This window comes from Microcebus murinus, chromosome 4, assembly GCF_040939455.1.
Source record: "Microcebus murinus isolate Inina chromosome 4, M.murinus_Inina_mat1.0, whole genome shotgun sequence".
In the NCBI taxonomy this organism is placed as follows: Eukaryota; Metazoa; Chordata; class Mammalia; order Primates; family Cheirogaleidae; genus Microcebus; species Microcebus murinus.
Genome location: NC_134107.1, coordinates 97036387 through 97063561, shown reverse-complemented (window position 1 = coordinate 97063561; position 27175 = coordinate 97036387). Strand labels below are relative to the sequence as shown.

General features: G+C 39.1%; 1 protein-coding gene across 2 annotated transcripts in view; it reads right to left on the bottom strand.

The window, feature by feature from the left end:
* Nucleotides 1-882: 882 nt before the first annotated feature.
* UBE4A (ubiquitination factor E4A) overlaps nt 883-27175 on the bottom strand; it is a 39784-nt gene continuing 13491 nt past the window's right edge. For both annotated transcript variants that reach the window (XM_076002559.1, XM_020286705.2), the window contains exons 7-20: nt 26874-27076; nt 26478-26669; nt 24994-25327; nt 23812-23932; nt 20593-20897; nt 19149-19281; nt 17925-18112; nt 15911-16011; nt 15702-15815; nt 13349-13523; nt 9667-9847; nt 9088-9235; nt 6448-6605; nt 883-3854 (exon numbers count right to left, since the gene is read on the bottom strand). In XM_076002559.1, coding sequence (XP_075858674.1) covers nt 3725-3854; nt 6448-6605; nt 9088-9235; nt 9667-9847; nt 13349-13523; nt 15702-15815; nt 15911-16011; nt 17925-18112; nt 19149-19281; nt 20593-20897; nt 23812-23932; nt 24994-25327; nt 26478-26669; nt 26874-27076 — 2483 coding nt within the window. In that variant the 3' untranslated portion in view covers nt 883-3724. The remainder of the gene's footprint in view (nt 3855-6447; nt 6606-9087; nt 9236-9666; nt 9848-13348; nt 13524-15701; nt 15816-15910; nt 16012-17924; nt 18113-19148; nt 19282-20592; nt 20898-23811; nt 23933-24993; nt 25328-26477; nt 26670-26873; nt 27077-27175) is intronic.

Below are 27175 nucleotides of genomic sequence, written 5' to 3'. Positions count from 1 at the left end.
ACTGCAGAGAAGTCAAATTAAGGATGGGAAAGTTAATTTAGCAATATGGGAATCTTTGACATTAACTAGAGCAGTTTCAAAAAATTAGTATAGAAGCCAGGGTGATTGGGTGAAGAAATATGGCTGTAAAGGAACACATGCCAGAAAACTAAATGGTGACGTGCAGAATTCATGGGAGAAATTGAAGATAGAGAAGAGGTATTGACAAGAGCCTTGAGGCAGGAAAGAAAGGTGGACGAATTAATTAGCCTGGGATTGGTGAGGCCTTTTCCACAGGATGATGGGAGAGCCGTTTGAAAATTGAGACTCTTTAAAGTCTTTATCTCCCAGTGAAGTAGAAGGCAAAATCATCTGAGTGTGAAGGGGAAATGGGAGACAATTTGAGAAAAGAGGTTAAAGTTTGTAATAGCTGATTGAAGTTAAGGTCACACAAGATTGTTGGGCAATGTTAGAGACAACAAGTTTGTGGTTGCAAATCTCAAGACTGGTGGGTTCCCCCCCAACAAAGGTGTGTAGCTTGGATATTGTAGCAGAGGTGAATGGCTGGGTTAATTTAGTCTGAGGTCTTGCATGGCAGGGGTACTGAAACAAGGGGCAGGAAAGGGGAACATGATAGCAAATGATCAAATGACCTGGGGTTCAGGTCAGGTGAAGAAAAGTGAAGCCAAAAGGAAGCTTGATTAGGTAAAACCATGCCCTGAGATTCATCTTCTGAGGATAACCCCAGGGTCCCCTCCAGAGTCCTGGTAAGGCAGACTAGGGCAGCCAGGTCACATATTTGATATTACCTACCTAAAAAAAAGTGAAGAGTCCTCTAGGTTTTCAGAAGAATTTCTGAAACTGTCAATAGCTTTTAATACTATAATAAAGTGGTAACAAAGGTTTTAAGTCAGGTGTTCATTTATTAAATACAAGTTTTGAACAAACACCTCCAGGCAAATTTGACAAGAAGTAACCTTCTTGGAATGTTCCCAAATACAGTTATGTTGATCAAGTTTTATTTCAATCAACCTTTTTTGTTGTTTTGTTCTTCATTTTCTTTGCTTCTAGGTTCTTTTCCTGTTTAGCAGTTAGAGCATGTGCATTATTTTCCTCACATGACATCAACAGTGCAGCGTCAGCCTCTGGCTTGTAAAGGCACCCAGTAGACTTATGCTCTGTGCAATGGCTGCTTAGCAACCAGCATCAAATAAAGCAATGAAGCTTTTGTAGAGTGTGATACCAAATAGCAACTGGCACCTCACCTGCACCATTAAAAAACCTTTAATGTTTCCTTCAGTTTTCACATATCATTAAAAACTATATTTAAAAAAGCCAAAACCCAGACTGCTTGATAAAATTGACTTAAATAATTTTCCAAGTTTAGTATTAGCCTCCTGGTAAGTTATGAACAATACCAGAGCTGATTAAAGATCTTCATTTTCCTATCATACTTCAGCAAAGCCAACACATAAAACTAGGTATGTTAGAAGGTCTGCTCTAAGATTTAGAGCTGCTTCTGAATTCCAGACAAAAACTCCTTTTTAAGCTTCCAAGTGCATATACACACCATGTTGTACCAAGATAGTAAGTTTTTACAGTCTCATTTTTTGGATGTCCTTAACTTCACAGAAAAAAACAGGCACAGAGGACACTTGGTTTCCTTACCAATAGTGGCCTTAAGCTATGCATTTGCCTTTGTGAAGAGTTTAAAGATATTCAGCAGCATTAATGGTGCCATAGCCATTCATAAAAACTTTCATGAAAGAGCTTTAGAAAAAGAAATAAGAAAAGGAAACCTTGACAGGAAAGACTTACAATCTGAAGGCAAAATACAGAAGTAGAATACAGACAGACACTAGAGGAAGCATAGAGGTTGTTAACTAGAAAGCTGCTGGGAACAGCTGCCTTCTGAGGTTTTGTGCCCATTTTCCTCCAATTATCTCCTGCAAAACTCTGGTCTTTCTCCCCCTTCTTTTAAAAATGAAAACACCCTACTAGATTGGGTTTGGAAGATAAATGCAAGCAGGGAGAAGCTTACTTTATACACAGTTTATTCTCAGGGAAAGAAGGGTAATAAATATGAAATGAAACTCTTTAAGAAAATAAATTCTGTCAACCCAGGCCTTAAAGGCCCATGGAGCACAATGAATTAATCTTACATTCTGGCATTAGCAAAAGTGTTCTAGACTTTCTTTTTCATTTATGAGCACAGAAATAGGCAACAACTACTTTATATCTAGGGTGGGAAGCCCTCTTGGATTTGAGGTTTCCAGTTGATACCACCGAAAACACATCAAGGACTGCTTATAGCAACTTGTGTTGGAATATCATAAAACTACCATCTTATTTGAAAGAGGCCATGGTTAACAAGTGTCCTCCAAAGGAACCAATGACCCCTGTTTCTAGATCATATCGCTTGTCACTTATATCTCTGGGCTTAGATGGATGGTGATATAAAGGCAGTCCAAAGGAGACTGTGCCTATGTTAAGCTGCACAATTGAGTACGGAGCTTAAGCTTAACTTGTGAAAGTGGCGTCTATCCACCTACTAACTACACAGGGTTAAGTGGATATTTAAAATGGCTTGTGGACAAGGTTGTGCTCAAATTCCTACTTTGTTAATTGATGACCTAAGGCTGTGTTAGAAGCAGCTCTTAGAAGTCAAGTCACAAGCCCAAACAAATATTAACTATTTACATTTTATAGTCTCTGAATAAGTATGTTAATAAACATGGCCACACATTGTATACATCTTACTGTGGAAGAGACATTATAAAGTGGTACTCAGTTTACACTAGACCAATATAAAAAAACACATGGTGTGTGTGTGTATATATATCTCACACACTGAGATACACTATTGATATAAGTGTCTTAAAATTACATTTTTCATGGTTACAATATTTGTTGCCTAAATCTACTCAGGCTTAGTCCTTGTAGCAACAGATTTTCATAAGGAAAAGGGGCCCAGCAGCCTCCTCACCCCAGAATTTTTTTGACTAAAGTGTCATGTAAGTTTGCCCTACCAATCCTCATAAAAAGACTGCAGGGCTAAATTTTTGGTGGTGGCAACCCCATGGGAGAGTGTCTGTCTAAGATGGTATCTTTGAGTTACAAGATAACACAAAATTAAGAGCTTCCAACATAAGCTGCATAAGATTCCTTGGGAAAAAAAAAAACAACTCACCTATCACCTTATTCAAAAGTCTACACAAAATTCAAGGTACCTGTTTTAATCGGAAAAGTTATTCTCTAACATTACAGAACTGTAATAAGGAAAAGGGCTTAAATCCAGATCATGAGGACTAGTAAATACATACGATACACAGGATTTTCTGATGCTATCAGCTGCCACTGAAATATGTGACATTGTACATTTAAAAGCTGTGCTCACCAAAAATGTTTGAGCAGTACTTGGAAGAGAAATAGTAAGGTGGCAGGAAATTTTAGTAGTTGAAGTTAATATAATTTAAGGTAGGAAAAGGAAGAATAGGAAGAGAAAACAAAGGGTGAAAATTAGTGGTGATTTCTAAACTTGGTGATGCTATGGTAAGTATAATTTCTTGTAAGCCAGGGGAACATTGTTAAGTTCTTAGGAATCTTAATTATCATAATTTGAACAAGAACAGTTCTTTAATTTAGTAAAGGAAAATAAAAAGGGAAGAAAATCAGAAAGAGAAACCATAAACAACTGTTTATCTACACTCTGGGGTTGGTTTTTGGTTTGTTTAGTTCACAGCATTTATTCAAGTTGCTCCTTTTGTTGTTGCTTCCTCTCTGCGAGCCACCGCTGGATTTTTTCTTTTAGTTCTGTGTTTGGCCGGATCTGGTCCATGGTGAGGGGACTACGATTAAAGGGATCTGTTTGGTCACTGGGACAAAGAGAGAGAGGGAAATGGAGTTAATGCCGAAAGTTCTAACACCCTAAGCCAAAAACAGAACACCTAGTTATCTCACTTTGACGATGAAGCTAGAGTCTTTGAGTCAAATGACGAATTGGGGGTTAGAAAGAATGAGATAAGAAGACTGATTCAGGCCACGTACGGTGGCTCGTGCCTGTAATCCTAGCATTCTGGGAGGCCGAGGTGGGTGGATCATTTGAGCTCAGGAGTTTGAGACCAGCCTGAGCAAGAACGAGACCCCGTCTCTACTAAAAATAGAAAGAAATTACCTGGGTAACTAAAAATATACAAAAAAATTAGCCGGGCATGGTGGCGGGTGTCCCACCTACTCGGGAGGCTGAGGCAGAAGGATTGCTTGAGCACAGGAGTTTGAGGCTGCTGTGAGCTAGGCTGACTCCAGGGCACTCTAGCCCTGGCAAGAGTAAGACTTTGTCTCAAAAAAAAAAAAAAACCAAAAAGAAAAAAAAGAAGGTTGATTCAGGAGTTTCTCTTAAGCTACTTTGTCTGCCTCTTAGCAAACTTTATTTCAACACTGATGTTCAGATGATATTTGATTCCAGTGGCTTAAAAACATTCTATCCTTCTGTCACCAACCTTTAGATTGCTCTAAGGCAGAGATCCCATACATTCATGTCAGTGTTATGAACCATTTGTAGTTTTAGTGACAGATCCTTGAAACAGTGTAAGATGTTAAGAGATAAAGCCTTGTAGGCTAACATTTGACTTAGTTAGCTGACTGCTATGCAAATAAATGCAGATTATGGTTTCCTGACAGGTAAGAAGGTTTATGACATGCTTTAAGGGCTGATACAGCGTCTCTCTACATTCTTAGGCCACTGGAAAATATAAATTTTCATTGACACTTTGGAAAAGACTTATGACCTAGCACAGCATCATCCATATGGTGAATGCTTAATACTAAATACCATTAAGTATTTAATGGTATAATTCATTTTTTTATTTTAAGTATAATTCATTTTTTTAATTTAAAAATTTCATTAAATTTGGGTCAACTTATTTAACTTAAATATGTAGTGAGTCTCAGAATCCATTCCTATCTAATGCTGCACTTAAAAAAGTTAAGTGGCTGCTTAAGTAGCTAATAAGCTATCATTTATTACTTCATTCCTGTCTTTTTGGTAGATATTAAGGCAGATTGTTCAAAGAGAAGGCAGGTTGGGGAAAATACATAGTTAACATGGCTGAGTACAATGACATATGATGAATAAAGTATAAAACCTGAATTAAAAAACACAAACTCTGGCCGGGCGCGGTGGCTCACGCCTGTAATCCTAGCACACTGGGATGCCGAGGTGGGCGGATTGTTTGAGGTCACGAGTTCGAAACCAGCCTGAGCAAGAGCGAGACCCCGTCTCTACTATAAATAGAAACAAATTAATTGGCCAACTAATATATATACAAAAAATTAGCCGGGCATGGTGGTGCATGCCTGTAGTCCCAGCTACTTGGGAGGCTGAGGCAGCAGGATTGATTGAGCCCAGGAGTTTGAGGTTGCTGTGAGCTAGGCTGACGCCACGTCACTCACTCTAGCCTGGGCAACAAAACGAGACTCTGTCTCAAAAAAAAACAAAAACAAAAACTGTCTTTTATAATTCTACAACTAAAATAAAATTAAAACAATTTCAGGGCTGGGTGCAGTGGCTCACGCCTATAAGCCTCCCCGAATTCTGGGAGGCTAAGGTGCAAGGATCACTTGATCTCAGGAATTTGAGTTTAGCCTGAGCGAGAGACAGACCCTGTCTCTACAAAAAAGGGAAAAAAGACCCCCAGCTGAGTGTCATTAGGCGCCTGTAGTCTCAGCTACCCAGGAGGCTGAGGCAGAAGATTACTTAGAGCCCAGGAGTTGGAGGTTGCAATGAGCTAGAGTGACACCACTGCACTTTATCCAAGGTGACAGAGTCTCAAGAAAAACAAACAAGGTCAGGCGCAGTGGTTCACGCCTGTAATCCTAGCACTCTGGGAAGCTGAGGCGGGCGGATTGCTTGAGTTCGAAACCAGCCTGAGCAAGAGTGAGACCCCATCTCTACTATAAATAGAAAGAAATTAATTGGCCAACTAATATATATAGAAAAAATTAGCCAGGCATGGTGGTGCATGCCTGTAGTCCCAGCTACTTGGGAGGCTGAGGCAGTAGGATTGCTTGAGCCCAGGAGTTTGAGGTTGCTGTGAGCTAGGCTGACGCCATGGCACTCACTCTAGCCTGGACAACAAAGTGAGACTCTTGTCTCAAAAAAAAACACAACAAAACGAAACAAAAAAACAAGGCAACTGAGCACACCTCCTCACAACCTTTCACCTCTTTAAAATTATTTTCTTAAGGAAGAGGTGAGGTTAGAGCCAGCATTTCACAACAGTGTTTTGCTTTGAATGTTCAAATTCCAAACAATCAAGTGATATCAAAATGGCTCCCCACATATCAATAAATCAATAGTATGAGGCACTTACTAGATATAAAGTACTATAGGAGGTATCTGGCTGAAAAAGATAATAGCAAACTAACATACATCTGTGCTCTTGAGGCTGCTTTTCAGGACTGGCATACCTGAGCAAATGTCTAGCAATAGTGGATCTATCCACAGTGACTCTGGAAGATGGCAGCATCACAGGGTCACACATCAGTGTGCTCATTATGGGATCCAGGAATTCATCACAGGCATCTGCATAGGTCTCCTCTTCCTGTTGTTGAAGGTCTGCAAGAGACTGAGCACATAACACCTGGTAGTTAGAGTCAATTCACAAATGTAGCTAAATTGAGAAAGTTTAATGAGTGTATGTTAATCTTTGTCATTAATAACTCTTGACAGTGATAATGCATTGTTTTCTCAAAAGCAAGCCAAAGTCCCAGGAGCAAATTCAGCATTGAGCCCCAACTCTGAAATTTCAAGTTGACAGTTATAACTGGAAATGGGTTTAAGTGTTAGCAGGAAAAGAAATACACCATATATGACATTTTTCTGGCAACAAGTCTGTTGTAAATGCAGTAATTCAAAAGGAGATGGGAGTGGGAGGGTCATTATTTGCATAAGTAGAGTCACTTGTGCAGCCTGTGTATGAAAAGCAGTTTTCAATTTTTGGTACAAACAGGCATAGGAATTTCTTTTATTTATTTTTATTTTTAGAGATAGGGTTTCGCTCTGTTGCTCAGGCTGGAGTGCAGTGGTGTGATCATAGCTCACTGTATCCTCGAACTCTTGATCTCAAGTGATTCTCTTGCCTTAGTCTCCTGAGTCTCTGGGATTACAGGCATGAGCTACTGTGCCTAGGAGTTTAACACATTAACTGCCATGTGAGTTCTATTTAATTCATGCTAGTGTTGAGCCTGGGGCCTCATGAAGCAAAACCTGGGCAAAACCCTGCAGTTGGGTTCGTGAAAATCTTACTTGTTGATATTCTTATTGTTATAACTAATATTGACATTTTAATTCTAAAAATGTGGATTAAATGAATAGAAGTCAATAAATTTTGTTTTTCTTTTTTTTTTTTTTTTTTTTTTTAGAGACAGGGTCTTGCTCTTGCTCAGGCTGGTTTTGAACTCCTGACCTTGAGCAATCCGCCCGTCTCGGCCTCCCAAGAGCTAGGATTACAGGCGTGAGCCACCGCGCCCGGCAAATTGTTTTTCTATTTGTGTTTACTTTTAAATTACACTTAAGCCTGACAAGTCAAGAAAAACACTTTATCCTTATGAACTACTTTTCAAGTTTTCACATTACTAATTTTCAAGTTTTTATATTACTTTTTTATTGAAAAAACACAGAAAACAATAAAAAATAACAAATTTTCCAATAAGTTAGAAAGGATCATTTTGTTTTTTAAGTTTTTATTCTGTTTTCATAATAAAACACCGTGGCCCCAAGGAAAAAAATTTTTTTTCTAGTGCATCAGTCAATGTGTTAAAAGTGGCTTCAGGCTGGGCATGGTGGCTCACACCTGTAATCCTAGCACTCTGGGAGGCCGAGGCAGGCAGATTGCTCAAGGTCAGGAGTTTGAAACCAGCCTGAGCAAGAGCGAGACCTCGTCTCTACTATAAATAAAAAAGAAATTAATTGGCCAACTAATATACATAGAAAAAATTAGCCGGGCATGGTGGCGCATGCATGTAGTCCCAGCTACTCGGGAGGCTGAGGCAGGAGGATCACTTGAGCCCAGGAGTTTGAGGTTGCTGTGAGCTATGCTGATGCCATGGCACTCACTCTAGCCTGGGCAACAAAGTGAGACTCTGTCTCAAAAAAAAAAAAAAAAAAAAAAAAAGAAACTCAATGAAGGGAAGATTGACAGCAATAAGGAAGGTTTTCTTTTAGACTTCTGTTCCATAATTTTCCCCTCTTCATAACTACTAATGGAGCTCTATCGTATTCCAGCCAAAGGGCTTAGCTGAATGCAATACAGTATTTTAATCCCTGAAATGTATGCATATTTCAAGATAAGCCAACTATCAGCTACAAATACAGAAAACAGAGAAAACCAATAAAAATCAGTGACTGAAAACGATTAATGCTCATCTTGAATTTTACTCTAAAAAGTTCTGCATTAACATCCTAGATTTTTAAATCTATTGATAACACTGTGCATTTTTTTCAGAAAACCAGCCTGCATAAATATGAACATTCTTCTTTTTTAGTTGAAGCTTCCTAAATTTCTGTTCTCACTCTAATGTTAAAAAGAACAATAAGAATACAGTAGTTCTTGGCCGGGTGCAGTAGCTCATGCCTGTAACTCTGGGAGGCCGAGGTGGTTGGATCATTTGAGCTCAGGAGTTTGAGACCAGCCTGAGCAAAAGCAAGACCCCATCTCTACTAAAAATAGAAAGAAATTAATTGGCCAACTAAAAAAAATATACATATAAAATTAGCCGGGCATGGTGGCACATGCCTGTAGTCCCAGCTACTTGGGAGGCTGAGGCAGATGGATTGCTTAAAGCCCAGGAGTTTGAGGTTGCTGTGAGCTAGGCTGACACCATAGCACTCTAGCCCAGGCAACAGAGCGACTGTGTCTCCAAAAAAAAAAAAGAAAAAAAAGGAATACGGTAGTTTTAGTTATTGAATGACCAGGAAGAATCATCTGTTTACACTTTCTCATGGAAATGCTCTTTTTCTCCCTGAAACAGGGTAAAAAGCAGCACAACTGAGTTGACAATGTGATTTTTACTGAAATGTGTTAGCAAACAAGTTCTCTGCTTTCTCACCTTGATTTTCTCTGCTAAGTTATTGAAAGCCACGATCATATTTCCAGGCTTATTTATTTTCTTCAGGACTCGAAGTGTCTGTGCAAAGAGAGTTGGGGAATAGGAACGTCCATCCTTGGGCACAGTGGCACAGAAATTCTCCTCGTCCCTGGAAGGTCAGAATCAGAAAGAAACTGAGCACCAGATGGGAGACAACACATGTGTTGCAGAACAAGGATTCTCATCACTTATAAGCCAACATGACCTTTTGACATAAAAAGACTTCTAATTTTCTAAGAAGCAAGTCTATCAAGTATCCCATAGCCTTAAAAGATTATTATTTTCCAAACAATGTTATAATCAATAAAGTTTATGTTTGCATAGATCAGGGCAAAATGTTAGAAATCCCAGTAAATAATGTCCCACAGGTCATACAAAATCTTATTTAAAACTACAGAAGATTCCTTCATTAATCAACTAGAAAGGAACCACTTCTTTTCTATTAGCACATTATTAGCAACCAGTCACTTTACTATCAAAACCCCAAATCAAAATATTAGCAAATCCCCTCTTGGCTTGCCCAATTCCAATATCAGGTACCCAAGATTTAAGTAGATAGTGCAGATATCTGATACAAGCTGCTGAGGTTTGAAGTCAAATTCGCTGAAGTCTTTGACTTTTAAGGCACCCATCTTGGGGCCAACCAAGTGCTGCAGGAAGTAGTTCAGCATGGAGATGATGCGCTCAGCCAGGAAGGGATGCACAAAGAGTGATCTGATCTCTGGAAAAGAAGCCAAAGTCTGTGAAAATGCAATCCATTAGCAGTCTTTTACTAATTATGTCTAGTTTACTTGGAGATCTCTGGAGACTACTATTTTTTTATTATACAAGTAATGCATAAAATATAAATTGTACAAAATATAACCAAGCAACCACCCAAAAAACAAAAAAAGGAAAAACAAAAACTACCACTCAGAGATAAACATTGTTAATCACTGTTAACATCTTGTTATATATCATTCTAGCTTTTCTGTCCATATTTACACATATAATTTTTTTTTTTGAAACACGGTATCACTGTTGCCCATGCTGGAGTGCCATGATCTATTCATAGCCCACTCATCACTATAACTTTTAACTCCTGGGTTCAAGTGATCCTCCTCCCTCATTCTCCCAAGTAGCTGGGACTATAGCCACATGCCATGATGCTTGGCTAATTTTTTAAAAATTTTATTTCATTTTATTTTTTTACCCCCTCCCCTAATCTTAAAAAAAATTTTTGTAGACACGGGGTCTCACTATATTGCCCACACTAGTCACGAACTCACATGCATTATTTTTTCTTTTTCTTTTTTTTTTTTTTTGAGATAGAGTCTCACTCTGTTGCCTGGGCTAGAGTGCCGTGGCATCAGCCTAGCTCACAACCTCAAACTCCTGGGGTCAGGCGATCCTCCTGCCTCAGCCTCCTGAGTAGCTGGGACTACAGGCATGCGCCACTATCCCTAGCTAATTTTTTCTATATATTTTTAGTTGGCGAATTAATTTCTTCCTATTTATAGTGGAGATGAGGTCTAGCTCTTGCTCAGGCTGGTCTCAAACTCCTGACCTTGATCGATCCACCCGCCTAGGCCTCCCAGAGTGCTAGGATTACAGGCGTGAGCCACCAAGCCCGGCCTCACATCCATTTTTAAAACAAAATGATTGCCATATTGTACATTTTCTGTAGTTGTTTTCAATAACTATATCATAAATATCTTACCATTTTGGTAAATATATGTCCCTGTGCTGTCCAACATGGTAGCCATTGGCCACATGTGGCTATTTAAATTAATTAACATTAAATAAAATAAAAATTCAGTTCTTCAGTCACACTAACCACATTTCAAGTGTTTAATAGCCACATGTGGCTAGTAAGTACAGTACCAGACAACCCAGATTTATAGAACATTTCCACCATTTTAATGGCTGAATAGTTTTCCAACTGTAATTGAACCATTATTTATTTATTCTGTCTTTACTGATATGATAAACTTTTTGACTGTTTTCCATTTTTTCCTATTATAAACATTTCACTTATTGATGAACTTCATTGTGTAGACATCTTTTTTTTTTTTTTTTTTTTTAATTATTTTTTTTTTTTTTTTATTTTTTTGTGGACGAGGTTCTGGGGCCCCAAGAGCGGGGCCCCGGAAGTCGCCCAAGACATCTTATAGATTACTTCTTTGCAACACATTTGTAGGGAATTGCTAGGTCATATAGCATAAATTCCAAAAATTTAAAAATAAATAAATAAATAAACATATGGAAAGTTTAGCATGCCAGATAGTACGATAACTCCTGCTTAGTACTGCTAGTCCTTGATTTTTCATTTTAGTCATTATCTATTGACTCTACTATAGATGATGGTTTAGCTCTCACTTCCTGTCCTCCTTCCTCAAATACAAATCTCCCAATATGTAATCCAATTTTTGCCTAAATAGATTTTATGTCATTAAAATTATGTAAATAGTATTCATAGCAGAGCCACATGGTGTCCTAAGGATTATATAGTTCCTTTTTAATATAACTTTTTGCCTTTTTGTTTGCTTATTTTCAGAGTACCTATCACTAAGGAGTGATCACATACGTTCCTTCTACCATCATCTTGGGAATTCCTTTGTGTCTCCCTTGTGTTGGATTCTACCTTCCTCCTCCTGGGTTATTTTCCCTCAGAAATGTGTCCCAGTTTCAAACGTCATTCTTGCAAAGTTAAAAGTCATTTTTTTTTTTTTTTTGAAACAGAGTCTCACTTTGTTGCCCAGGCTAGAGAGAGTGCCATGGCGTCAGCCCAGCTCACAGCAACCTCAATCTCTGGGGCTCAAGCGATCCTCTTGCCTCAGCCTCCCAAGTAGCTGGTACTACAGACATGTGCCACCATGCCCGGCTCATTTTTTCTATATATATTAGTTGGCCAATTAATTTCTTTCTATTTATAGTAGAGATGGGGTCTCGCTCTAGCTCAGGCTGGTTTCGAACTCCTGACCTTGAGCAATCCACCCACCTCAGCCTCCCAGAGTGCCAGGATTACAGGCGTGAGCCACTGCACCCGGCCTGAACTGATCTTTTACCGAATATTTCAAATTTCTGAAGTAAAATTTTCAATATCTAAGACCTTGTTCTTTATATAATCCTTTTTATTGCCTGTTTGTTCTTGTATTGTGGCTGCTGTATCTTCTCTTATCCCTCTGAAATTATAGTTTCTTTAAAACGTTTTTTAAAAAGTTTTCCTCTATTATCTGTTTCAATTTAGAGGATTTCCTCAAATGTCTGGTGATCATTGGTTCTCATATATTAATATTTAGCTCAGACACTTAAAATGATCATTTCAATATGTAATCAATATAAAAATTATTGAGATATTTTACATTCTTTTTTTATGCTAAGTCATGCAGTGTGTGTTTTATAGTACATTTTACAGTACATCTCTAATCAGCCCAGCCACATTTTAAATGCTTGATAGCCACATGCGGCCAGTAGCTGCTAAACTGGACAGTGTAGCTCTAGATGGAGATAAATGTTTTTGTTAGATCCACCATATTTAACCAGGATTTGAGCATATTTTTTAGATTAACATACATATATATTACTTGTATGTGTATATGTATGTGTGTGTGTGTGTGTGTGTACAGACACACATATATGACTAACTTATCCTCAAGAAAGATTTTACCAACTTATGCTTTCTGGCAGCTGTGTGAGGGTGACTATTTCCTCATTTCCCTGTCAACAATGGTCATCATCATTCTTTTTTATTTTTAAGACAGAGTCTTACTCTGTTGCCTGGGCTAGCATGCCATGGCGTTAGCCTAGCTCACAGCAACCTCAAACTCCTGGGCTCAAGCGATCCTTCTGCCTTAGCCTCCTAAATAGCTGAGACTACAGGCATGCGCCACCATGCCCGGCTAAATTTTTCTATATATATATTTTAGTTGGCCAATTAATTTCTTTCTATTTTTTTAGTAGAGATGGGGTCTAGTTCTTGCTCAGGCTGGTCTCAAACTCCTGACCTTGATTGATCCACCCGTCTAGGCCTTCCAGAGTGCTAGGATTACAGGCGTGAGCCACCGCGCCCAGCCGGCCATCATCATTCTTTTTGAAGCTTCTCAAGTGATATGTTTCCCTCTCAGCTGTGAAGGATACTGTCACCAGAGTCTGAATTCTTAGTTTCAGGTGGGCTGATCCCTTAGTGAAGCAGAACTTGGCCATTACATTTTTTTTGGAAAGCAGTACTTTGTGTCTTTACCTGAGGTTAGAAAGGCAAGGGTACCAATTGTTTCGTTGGACATGATGTTATGGAAACGAGCCAGCTGTCCAAACATCTGTAGGCCAGCCTCCTTCTCTCGGCGGGCTTCTGGATTCAGACTATCCCATTCACCTTGGTCCTTCTCAATCTGCTGAATCTTTATCTTGCTCAAATACTACAGAAACCAGAGGTGGGATATATCAGAGAAGAAAGTACAAATGAAGGGACATAGCATTTCAAGAGGTCCTATTCAAAATCCAGTCAACTAAGATGGGAGTGAAGCTTAAAAAGAATTTTTGGAAAAAAAGAAATTGTGGCTTCATACAGATTTGTTTCAGCGTGTGTAGGCTCATAGATCATTCCCACAGAAATAGTATAATATTGTAAAATAGAAAAGAGGATTAATAGTATGTGAAACCCTTGGCTGCGTGCAGTGGCTCAGCCATATATACATATAATCCCAGCACTTTGAGAGGCAGAGGTGGGAGGATCATTTTAGGTCAGGAGTTTGAGACCAGTTTGGGCAACACAGTAAGACCCCGTCTCTACAAAATATTTAAAAATTAGCTGGGCACGGTGGTGCATGCCATGCCTGTAGTCCCAGCTACTCAGGAGATTGAGGCTGGCTGATTGCTTGGAGCCTAGGAGATGGAGGTTGCAGTGAGCTATGATAATGTCACTGCACTCTGTCCGGGCAATAGAGCAAGAAGACCCTGTCTCAGAAAACAAACAAATAAAAAAAGACAGGCCAGGTGCAGTGGCTCACGCCTGTAATCCTAGCTCTCTGGGAGGCCGAGGCGGGCAGATTGCTTGAGGTCAGGAGTTCGAAACCAGCCTGAGCAAGAGCAAGACCCCGTCTCTACTATAAATAGAAAGAAATTAATTGGCCAACTAATATATATATATATAACAAAAAAATTAGCCGGGTATGGTGGCGCATGCTTGTAGTCCCAGCTACTCGGGAGGCTGAGGCAGTAGGATTGCTTGAGCCCAGAAGTGTGAGGTTGCTCTGAGCTATGCTGATGCCACGGCACTCACTCTAGCCTGGGCAACAAAGTGAGACTCTGTCTCAAAAAAAAAAAATAAAAATAAATAAAAATAAAATAAATAAATAAATAAAAAGATAAAAAAAGTATATGAAACCCTGACACCTCCTAGCCCACAAAAAGAAACAAGCTACTTGTTTTGAAAAAGATAAATGAAAAAAGTGAAAAAAAGATAAAGGATAAATCATACCTCAATGATGAAACCAAGCAAAACACTGCTTACCAAAAACCAAAGCTCTATCAAATATGCAAGATGGTTGGAAGAACTGTAATTATTTAAAGCTCTCTATCTTTCATCATCCTTGCTCTTATAGCAAATGACTTGTAAAACTCATCATCTCATGAAAATACCATCTGCTTCATTCTTTGTGCCACACAGCTCTTGCTTAAAAGGGTCTGTTTATAATAGGACCTGTTCTCATTTTCAAAGAAAACTGATCTTAAATCTTGAAATGTAGGATTATGAAAAAAGCAGGCAATCAACCCCTTCTCATAAATTATATACAAGTTACTTAGGGGGTTGCTAATCAGTAAGAGAAGCTTGTGAATGTCTAACAGGCTACTCCAAGGATTTACCTGCTTCATCTCCCTTTAGGTCAGTGCCCTATGTATCTTATAATCATCACATGGAAGGGACATTTTGCTCTATGGGCAATCAAGTTTTCATAGAAGCAATAAGCAGTTCCATAAGGGATGGTTAAGGAAATGATACACACTGAGGCACTCAGCTGTATTTTACACTTTGTGAAACTAATGTTTCACAATATAGCTAAGGACTTGGGAGGCAGTGGATAAAGAGTATGGATGACATGGAGTCTTTGTATGAAAAAGTAACCCAAACCAGATTTTTTTTTCTAATAGTGGTGTAAAAATCAGAATTGTTTAGGACAGTGGGTTAAAAATCATTGTCTAAGTGAGCTGAACCACTTTAAACTGGCTTGTTGAGATAGAAAAAAGTTGAAAGTCACTGACCAAAAACAAGATCCTAATTTCTTTCTATAGTGCTGGCCTGATTAGCTACTCCTGCCAGTGCACTTCAGTTTGGCTTCATCACATTATCTTTTCAACTCTCTGCCAAAGTATCCATCCTAGCCCATGAGGCTTCAATGACCCTTGACCCTGGTCTCTAATGGAATAACTTAGAAAGCTCTGTAATGGTAAGATTGGAGGTATGCTACTAATCACAAATTTTTGGTATTCAAGACTGGTACTAGGGGAATAAGGATTGCTCTATTATTTTTAAAAGGTAGAAGGAAGGTACTGATGATGATTTGATGGTAAGGGGCAATCAATTTTTAATTTTTTACCTGTATGGCTTCATCCAGAAGGAAGATGGCATCATTCATTAGCAGGTTAAGAAAGCGGAGGAAAAGTGGAGGATTCATGGCTTCTAGATTCTTAGAAGCAAAGTCAGCCAAATCCTGTAAGTCCCAGACAAAGAGAAAATCATTTTAGTACTAAATCACAATTCATGGGGCTTATATGAAGCAACTGGTTTCACCAAAAACTCTCTCACCTTAATGCTCTCCCGATAGTTATCTGTCCCCCACATATATCTTAGGATGGGATACATGGGACGACGGTAATTAAACTTCTGTTCAAATTGATGGGGGTCTCCTGAAGTAAGGCAAGAGCAAAATATCAGCAAAGGTGGTTCTATTAGAGAAAGAGTAAGAGCTTATGCCTATGTGTAGTCATTTTCTTTTATTTTGAATGTGTCAAGGCTACTTGCAAAATCTGCATTGAGAATTTTTAAAGACTTAAAGTTGTGGCCTTTAAAGTTTGCTCATTTCCTTAGTGACAGAGGAAGGATGAGACAGATATAAAGTATACCTTACTCAGCAAGGGACAAGGACCAAGCTGTAAAATAAAGTCCAAGGGTGCTCCAACATCCAAACATGGAGTACTTATTAGACTTTGAATGAGGCGTCTGGGCTGGCCATTGTGGCAGTGAAAGCCACATGTAGAACAGGACACTAAGTAATCCCCACATTCTTCATAGACAATATCCCAACTGTGTAGCCAACTGGTTCTTGACTACTCTGAAAAATCAGGTCAGGAGCTACAAATCTAAGGCTTATACTGCTTTTGAAATACCAAAGGTATTATTAGAGCTCTACAGGCTGGGTCATATAATAAAGGAAGAGTGTAGGATATGGAGTCAGAAGACCTAGGTTTTCATTCTGGCTTTGCTTAATGAAAGTCTCTTAACCTTTTTCAACTTCTACTCCCTCAGCAATAAAACAGAAATTGTGCTACATTACAGTTTTGTTGTTTGTATGGTCACATAAGGAGATAATTATAGCAATTTATTATGCAACTTCTTACATATAATAAAGATTTACATGAACTATTTCACTTAATCATCACTTCGATCCATTTACAGATGAGGAAACTAAAGCTCAGAGGTGATCAAGTGACAAAGCCAGAATCCAAATATGAAAAGGCAGCCAGCAAAATGTTAAATGTCTCTGTAGAGTGTTAGTTGTATTTTTCATTGGATGGAAAAAGATCTCCTTTAAAAAAAGGTCTTAAAACAACTGCTTAACATATCTTGTTTACTGGTTGATATAAAGTACTATTTAATTAAACATAGGGGCTCAGGGTTGGAGGGAAAGGGAATGTTGCTTGCTGGTATTCTTAATCTAACAATTAGACTGTTAGAGAGTTATACAGTCTAGTTAAAATAAAGGAATCTCTCAATCTATACACGTATTACCCACTATTCCATAATTTTGAGGCAGAGAAAAATAAAGACCCAAGTTTTAATCAGCCTAATTTGTTTGAGTATGACTTGACCAAGCAATATAATAAGGTTGATAAGAGTATGTAGGTTTCTTTTTCAGGTGAGACAGACCTTGCTCTACCACTTATTAGAATGTGTGACATTGACAAATAAATTAATCCTTTTGAGCACCCGTGTATTCGTATGTAAATAGGGATAATAAAGTAAAACTTTTCAGATGGTAACACATTAATGAGATAATGTAAAAAAGCACTTAGGGCGGCATGGTGGCTCATGACTATAATCCTAGCACTCTGGGAGGCCCAGGCGGGCAGATTGCTCAAGGTCAGGAGTTCGAAACTAGCCTGAGCAAGAGTGAGACTCCATCTCTACTATAAATAAAAAGAAATTAATTGGCCAACTAAAAAAATATATATGGTGGCACATGCCTGTAGTCCTAGCTACTTGGGAGGCTGAGGCAGAAGGATTGCCTGAGCCCAGGAGTTTGAGGTTGCTGTGAGCTAGGCTGATGCCACAGCACTCTAGCCTGGGAAACAGAGTGAGCATGTCTCAAAGAAAAAAAAAAAGCACTGCATCAAGCCTGGCACATAATAGGTTTTTAATAAATGACTGACATATCTCTGATGTTCAAATATTGATCAGGCTATGAAACTCCACTGAGAAACTCCACTTCTTCTAAGGATAACCCTAATCATAAAAAAAAATAAAATAAAAAAATAAAAAAAAAAAAAAAAAAAAGAAACTCCACTTCTCAGTTCCGGACCTGACGTCATTACTGCTTTACCTGTAAACTCAATGTCCACAAAAACCTTGATTAGAGCTTCTGCAAGTTGGGGTGCATATGAAAAATTGCAGAATACACGCTTCCGATGGAAAACACTGGATACCAAGGGATTTGGAGTCTGATCCATGTGAGGCATCACTGCTTCTAACACTTCAGCTAGTTTGGCCCTAAGGTGCGGATTCTTCATTCTGCAAAATGGGCAAAAAGCAAGGAAAACTTAACCCCAAATTTCTGACTCTGTTCTTACCAAATGAAGAGCCCAAACCATTCTATACCATATACAGGGAAAAATAGGATACATTTCTGCAGTTTGTCTATTATTGGTGGAGGTGATACAGGGAACATCATTTAATTCTTGAGATGACAGCTAACCAAGTATGAGGGTGAGTTTCTATTGAATGCTTAGCCATTCTGTTCACTTCTCTATAATAATGCATTATTTATTGCTTACCATTCTCTGACAGTTTCATCTGGGATAAATTTGCCTTTCTAAGCTTTCTGAGGGTAGAGACTAGGATATAGTCATCCTACCTTACCTACAATGCATACAGTGTTTGCCTAATAAATAGTTGTTGATTTATGACTTCTCATTGGGTCTGCTCAGCTCAGTGAAGGATTGGCTTCTCTCTACTTCTCACTGATATGGCTCAGGGAACTGTGGGTCATTCTCTTCACTGTGAAGCAAACCTTCACTTTTATATACAGAGTTTCTGTTTCCTTTAGCCTATGCGCCCCAAAAGAATCAGGGAAGCAATTCTACAATTCACAATATCTTCCTTTGGGAAAGGGGAGTAGAAGATATGAGTGAGAAGACTTGAGATGCAAAATAACATTGACGTAAGTTCACCGCTCATCCAACTCAGAACACCAAAAGCAAGCTTTGTTATCATATAATTATTAGAAGATCATTAGCACCTGGCTGCTACTGGTAAGGTTTTTGGCATTATGGCAACTATTAATATTTTAACCAGGGACTAGCAGTGGAATTCCCATCAGGTACCTTATGTGAAGGTTCAAATTCTCTGTGGGCAAAGTCATTTGCTTATTATGCCTCACGATAGTGGGATTTTTGGTTACCCATAAGGATGGTCAGGTGATTCATTAATGTTAACATAACTTCTGAAGGCAACCCCTGATGATCCAGGCTTGTTTATTACTTGGTTTAGAAGTTTCCTGAATGTTTTGCAGCTCTAAAGTGACAAAGCCAAGCTTTCAGTACTTCACCTTTCTACGCTTCCAGTGAAAATGGTAATGAAGTGAAGGACATGCTCCAGGGAATCTGCTGATGTCTCCAAGATGTCATCGGCAAAGCGGCGGAGAAAAATGAGGAAATCACCCAGGTTATCTGCAAAAAATTCTAAGAAAATATTCACTGGAATTAGCCAAACATTTTCTATCTGTACTAAATACTAAATAACATTTAAATTCCTCCCTTTCACCCCATTTTATGAAGGTTAAAAAAAAACCCGAATGTTTTGTTGGCACTAGAGATGGTGATAATAAGCAATAAATGTAGAATCTTCTTTAAATGTAAGTTAATTTTAATCTTTATCCAAGTAAATATATGAACACTTGGAATTCCATAAAATATTGTTAACATACCAGTATATTAATATATTAATATATTTTGTTGACTCTCAAGGTTAACTGTAAATGGCAGTTTTAAGTTTTACATGTCTGAAGACTCACTAATAAAGATTAATATATTATATGACTGTGGTAGCCAGCCTCCAGTTTGGTCCTCCATCAATCCTTGCCTCCTGGTATTCATTCCCTTGCATGGTCCTCTCCTATGTTCTTTCGGGGTAGAAGATACACCTTGTGGTGTAGAAGTGATGGTGTGTCATTTCCAAGATTAGGTTATAAAAGCTTACAGCTTTGATTTTGGTCAGTTTCTCTGGGGGATGTTAGCTGCCATATCATGAGCAGTACTAAGGAGACACACATGTGGCCTGCAAAAGAGGTTGGTGGCCAATAGCGCAAGCTACTGAGACTTGTCAACAACCACATGACTGGGCTTGTAAGTAGATCCTTCAGCCCGAGTCACGTACTTAGATTTCTATGGCCTTGGCTGACAGCTTGGCTGCAACCTCCTTAGGGACTCTGAGTCAGAACAACGCAATTGAGTGCACCTGGATTCCTGACCCACAGAAACTGCGTGAGATAACGTATGTAGTTTTAAGCTGCTATGTTTGGGGGTAATTTGTTACAGAGCAATATATGACCAATACAATTAAGAACGTGTGACCTGATCTGACTGACAACACCTACGGACCCCTCACTGACACACATACACATACAATCTCCCTTCTGGATTAACCAACAGGAGATGATTTTTTTTCTAAAAAAGCACATGGAGAGTTAGATAAATTTATAAGTGGAATAAATAATATTAATGATAGAAACTAACAGCTCTGAAACTCCTGACTGCATTTAAGCCTTTAAGACTATTTTCTGATATGCACAGCAATGGGGACACAAGGCTGAGAACAAATTGTTAGTCCCCCAAAACTCTGACCAGTAGATATTATCTACAAGTTTGAGCTATTTTTCTAAAAACAATTGAATGATAACTAAGGAAGGGTATTTTGAGGACTAAACTTCCAAAGAGACCCAGTTAAACTTAGATGGCTATAAATAGGAAGCTCCCGAGAGACAGCCTGCTTACCTGGCACATAAGCCAAAGAACTGTAGTCATCTGGCAAAGGAAAAGTTAGCTCCATTGGCTGTGAGCCCTCATTGCCTATGGCCAATTGAACCAGTAGTACAGCCATGGACACCTGCAAATTTAGGCAGTTTTGTAACATCTGTGGCTCAGTCATGGCAGTCTTGGTAGAAAGATAGATGGTCATCAGTCGTTCAAACTGCTCGCGGAGATTATCAGCAGCAGGGCTAGAGCTCTGCTGAGCGTCACGCCAGGCAACCTGCAGCCGATGCAGATTTTGGTTGATCTTTACCATATGATCATGCAACCTGCCCCAAGAAAGCACAAGAGACTGGGTCAGGGAGGCTCATATGGGCACAGAAAAACAAATCCTTGTGTATTTATTCTAGTATTCTCTTTAAGGATATAGGGAGTTGCAGCTGTAGTGGCAGAAAAGGCACTCACAAAGTCTTTGACAGGACAGAGGGAGGGTCCATAGCACTGGGAAAATGTTACTAAGTATTCAACATAATAGAAGCTACTTGCAAATAGTTAGTGGACTTCAGCTGAAATGTACCATCCAAAGAATAGTAGCTTGGGTGAGCAGGGTATAGAGTGGGCTGTTATTATGGAAACTAAATAATTATTAGGCAAAGTACAAGAAGCCAGCAGGTTAGTTGTATACCATGCAAGTGCAGAGATCATACTTTGATGGGGTTATATGGATGGTCTTTCTACAGTGAGTAGAAACTAAGCTGATGAAAGAGACTCTATAGATTAGTAAGGACCACATATGAATTAGTAGCCACCTGAGATACAACCTAAAAGCAGCTTTCAGCTCTCTGTTGTTCAATATAACATTGTATTAAGGCCGGGCACGGTGGCTCATGCCTGTAATCCTAGCACGCTGGGAGGCTGAGGTGGGAGGATCGCTTGAGGTCAGGAGTTTGAGACCAGCCTGAGCAAGAGCAAGACCATGTCTCTACTAAAATAGAAATAATTAGTCAGGAACTATTAAAAATAGAAAAAATTAGCCAGGTGTGGTGGTACTTGCTTGTAGTCCCAGCTACTCAGGAGGCTGAGACTGGAGGATCCCTTGAACACAGGAGTTTGAGGTTGCTATGAGCTAGGCTGATGCCATGGCACTCTAGCCTGGGCAATAGAGCAAGACTCTGTCTCAAACAAAACAAAACAAAACAACCCAAACCCGATTGTATTATTCTTCACAAAAGAGCCAAACATTCTCTACTGAAAGGAAGATCCATAACTCAAAGTTCCAGATAATTGTTTCTATGTGTATAGTCCTAAAATCATCTCCTTTGGCCCTATAGAGAATGTCTAGGGCTAGCTAGTCAATATTGGGAAACTAGAAGACATTCATTTTTGTGTTTGAAACCAGATGGTTGAGAAGGTTAAGCACATGCTGAACTTTTATTTATTGTCTCATTTAAAATGCCTATGATGGGGCCAGGTGCGGTGGCTCATGCCTGTAATCCTAGCACTCTGAGAGGCTGAGGCGGGCGGATTACTGGAGCTCAGGAGTTTGAGACAACCTAAGCAAGGGTGAGACCCCGTCTCTACTATAAATAGAAAAAAAATTAGCCAAAACAACTAAAAAATAGAAAAAATTAGCTGGGCATGGTGGCCTGTGCCTGTAGTCCCAGCTACCTGGGAGGCTGAGGCAAGAGGATCACTTGAGTCTAGGTGTTTGAGGTTGCTGTAAGCTAGGCTGATGCCACAATACTCTAGCCAGGGCAACAGAGTCAGACTTTGTCTCAAAAAATAAATAAATAAATAAATAAATGTCTATGATGGGGATAGAAAAATTTTTTAAAATAAAGGCAATTTCATTTTTCTATTGATTTGCTGAATGAGCAGTTTTGAAAAATGCTCTGTGTCAATTTAAGTATCTTTAAAAGCATTAAAAATTATATCCCTTCTTATAGACTGTAACTATGACTGAGTTGCTATTTTCTCTCCTTATTTATAATCAGCTAAATTAGAGGGAAAAAATTTATAAAATGTGTGGCTAACCAGAACCAGAACTGCTTTTGGAAGTCTTACACTCAAGTTTGCAAATTTTCACCTTTTTAGAATCTTCTTTATCTTATATGCACAGATCTTTTGTGGTCCTATTGATCTCACTGGAATCGCTGGTAAGTATTTCCTTAATTTTTGCCAATTTGTCTATACTACAGAGTAGAGCTTAGTCTTTTTTCATCAGGAGTAGTAAGCAGAAACAACAGAAAATAAAACACAAAATGAAAACAATTCCACTTTCCAGATGACAACAGGAACACAGTGATTTAAAAATTTGCAAATGTAGAGAAAACTACTAATGTATCTTTAATTTTAAAAAGTTAACAGGCCAGGTGTGGTGGCTCACGCCTGTAATCCTAGCACCCTGGGAGGCCGAGGCGGGTGGATTGCTCGAGGTCAGGAGTTCGAAACCAGCCTGAGCAAGAGCGAGACCCCGTCTCTACGATAAATAGAAAGAAATTAATTGGCCAACTGATATATATAGAAAAAATTAGCCGGGCATGGTGGCACATGCCTGCAGTCTCAGCTCCTCGGGAAACTGAGGCAGAAGGATTGCTTGAGCCCAAGAGTTTGAGGTTGCTGTGAGCTAGGCTGATGCCATGGCACTCACTCTAGCCTGGGCAACAAAGCGAGACTCTGTCTCAAAAAAAAAAAAGTTAACATATCAAAGTTAAAAACAAATTTAAGGTCGGGCACGGTGGCTCATGCCTGTAATCCCAGCACTCTGGGAGGCCAACGTGGGAGGATCACTTGAAGTCAGGAGTTCGAAACCAGCCTGAGCAAGAGTGAGACCCTGTCTCTTCTAAAAATAGAAAGAAATTAATTGGCCAACTAAAAACATATATAAAAAAAAAATTAGCCGGGCATGGTGGCACATGCCTGTAGTCCCAGCTACTTGGGAGGCAGAGGCAGGAGGATTGCTTGAGCCCAGGAGTTTGAGGTTGCTGTGAGCTAAGCTGATGCCACGGCACGCTAGCCTGGGCAACAAGAGTGAGACTCTGTCTCAGAAAAAAAACAAATTTAAGTAATCTGGACAAAGCCGATTCATGCAAACACAAATAAATTCATACAATGACCTTTTGCTTCTAGATTCTAATGTGAACCTTTAGAAAATAGTGAGAATATATCTCTAAGACTTCCTTTCAACCTTCTCGTTATTGACACAACTCAATAGTTCTTTCCCAATGGCATCAGAGGAGTTACCTGTGAAATCCCAGGTACAAAGTGTACTCTGTCAGGGCAAGGTTCTCTGTTACAAGGTTGTAGTTTTGGGGAAACTTCGGCTCCTGCACAGTTGGGATCAAACAGGTTTCTCTGTCCAAACCTCAAAGAAGTTCAAAGGAACAATAAATGGCTTGCCACAGACATCTACCTTAGTTTCCAGTCTCCCCTCACTCTCCTTTAACTTCCACGCTACTACCAGTGATATCTTCTTAAAAACAAATATTGTCACATTAATTCCTTGTCTAACAACATCTTTTGGCTTTTGTCTATAGAAATACAGTTAATACTTTCACTTAACCATGAATTCACCAAAAATTAAAAGCAATAATGCTGTAGACTTTTTCACGTATTAGGCAATGGATCATTTATATTCATTCTGTGCCTTTTCTGTATTTAAGATTGTTTGTTTTTGAACAGGTATCACATTTATAATAGGAAGAGTTATAAGACTGGAAGAAAATATACCAAAATTAAGAGTGATCCACTTTGAGTGGTAGAATTGAGTCATTTATTTTCTTTTCACTTCTCTGTCTGTATTAAGTTTCCAATCCAGTCCCAACTGCTTCCTCCCCAGACCCATTTCCTCCCCTCTACCTGCCCCTTACTCTAGCCAGACTGAGCTTCTCAGTAATCCTTAGTCAAGACTTTCCAGAGCTTTCTACCTTTATACTTGTTCTTCCCTCTGTATAAAGGGACTTTCTTGCTCCTTTGCCTGGTAAAACACAACTTGTCTTTCAAGACTTAGTTATGGAGATCTCCAACTTCTGCAGAATTGATTATTTACTCCCTCCTCTGTGTTCCCACAGCTTAGCCCTATACCATATTATAATGATCTGTCAATATATCTGCCTTCTTCTGGAGCCTCTGAGTTCAAAAAGGATGGAGACTATGCTTTATTAATTTTTATAAAGAATGAATGAATGAATGAATACCCAAGGCTGCCAAATCCAGAGAGAAGGTCTCACTAAAGCACATTTAAAAGCTACCTGTTGTTTTTTTTTAAACTGTCTTTAAAAAATTCTAAGTAGTTCTTTTGTTTTTTGTCTCATCTTTTTTTAAGAGGCATTTTGTGAAAAAGGATAAGTGAGTAAGTGCCTTAGAAATTACACACATATATATACACACACACACTGTTTTGAGAAGCCCAGTTTCCCCCCCTACCTCTCATGTGTACATTTTTAGTTTTTCGTTCTTCATCATTCAACTCCTTCAGGGCACAGTAAGTGGGATTAAAGGTGAGGAGCCGAGAGGATCTGGGCTTGCAAAATGGCTGGCATAGCTTCAGGAGAGCAGCACCCAGATTCAGAAAGAAGGCATCCGAGGCATACATTTGGAAGAAGATTTCTGGCATCTGATTGGCCCAAATCTTGGTGCGGCCTGCATTTGCATGCAAACAGTTTCCAAGCCAGGACAAGATACAGTGTTTGGTTTCTGGAGAGAGCTGGAGTAAGTTCTTCAGCATCTGGTAGATCTTTTCATGGAACTGAGCCATGAACTGTTTAACCAGAAAACACAACCACAGAACATTCCAATTTCACAATCCTAATATTTTTTACTCCCAAACCTTAGCAATTGGCAGTTTCTAAAAATGTGCTAAACCTAATCTTTCCCTTCACTCTCCCTGTGCCTTATACCTCAGTTCCGATTTTAAAAAAATCTATTTCTGGGCACTTATGAGAGATTTTCTGACCAGCTGCCAAACTGCAGATAGCATTAGATAATTTTAGAGCAGGGGTTGGTAAACTTTTTCTGCAAAGGACCAATGTCAGGGGTGGGGAACCTGCGGCCCTAAGGTCACATATGGCCTTTTAAGTCCTTAATTGCGGCCTTTTGACTGAAACTAAATTTTACAGAATAAATCTTTTTATTGAAAGGGGTACAGCAGAGAAAGATGAAGCTTTTCTCGCCTCCTTTAGTGCTTCAAAAAAGAACAATCTTGAAATCAGAATGCCACAGGTTCCCCTGATGGTAAGTATTTTTGGCATTGCTTGCCATATGGTCTCTGTAGCAATTATTCAACTGTGCCACTGTAGCACAAAATCAAGCCATAAACAATACATATACTAATGGGCATGGGTGTGTTCAAAAAACTTTATTTATAAAAACAGGCCAGATTTGGCCTTTGCTATAGTTTGCCAACCCCTGTTTTAGAGAGTTGTGATGATTAAACAGTGAATGGGAGACTTAAACTATCCCCAATTCAATCATTTAAATACCTCATGTTGGCTAGACTTCTATTTTATGTGAAGAAGCCCCAACAGAGAGGAGATAAGTGAAAGGAGGGAAAGAAAAAAATGGGTTTATAAAGCTACAATGCAGTCACAAAATTTTAGGGAAAAAAAAAAGATTTTAGGAGCTCAAGTTATAAGAAATAGCTCAGTGAGAAAAATGAGGGCTGAGGGGAGTGACAGTGCTGCAGCATGAGCAAAGAGGAGCAGCAGCTGATTCTCACCCACGTAAGCGCCTAACCTCTGCTCTCAGCACATGTTAAACAGAGGCCCTTTCTTCATATGATTATGGTAAAAGCCAACCAGATCAATTTGCTTTCCCAAAGAGGCTTAAGCAGCCTTATCTGTAACTGCTTCCTGTGGAAACTATTTAATCTAAGATCAGGGGGCTAGGATACCCCTGGTAAACAGTTCCACCTGATGGACGTTGGCCTCCTGTACTTTGATCTCCTGGGGACTGGAACGAGATGGATTCAAGAAGTAGCCATGATTTTCTACAACACCTGGAGTCTTTAATAAGCAAGAGATATTCAGAATTACTCCCAGCAAGGTCTTCTGATACATCTGCCCATTGTTAGAGTCCTTGGGCTGAATATATTCTACAAAAACCTGCAAGAGAAGACAAGTCCTACTTATTTACGTGTATGGTGAGATAGGGTGATGGGGTGAAAGGGCCTCAAAGAGTTAAGTCTATACAACAACCAATCTATCTTTCTCTTATTTTATAGGTAATATTATAGTGTACTCAGGATAGGGAAGCATCAAGTATTATATATCCAGCTCAACTGAATATATACCACCTTTTAGACCTACCTTTGCCAAATCCTTTTGCCTAGTGAAATAAAGAAGAATATCCAGATATGCATACAACAGGATCTGACAGAGCTCTAGATCTTTTATTCGGCCCAATAAAATATCAAACACTGGAATCATGACTTCTGGAAATGTTCGAACTTCCTCATCTAATATCAAGGCTTCAATGACCTCTTCCAGAAACTCAGTTACATCTTCAAAATCTAACAGAAGACAAATGAGAGAGAAAGGAGGCCATGGGAATTTTTATATGCCTTTACACACTGGTTCTTTACTTCTGATAATTATTATTATTTTTTTTA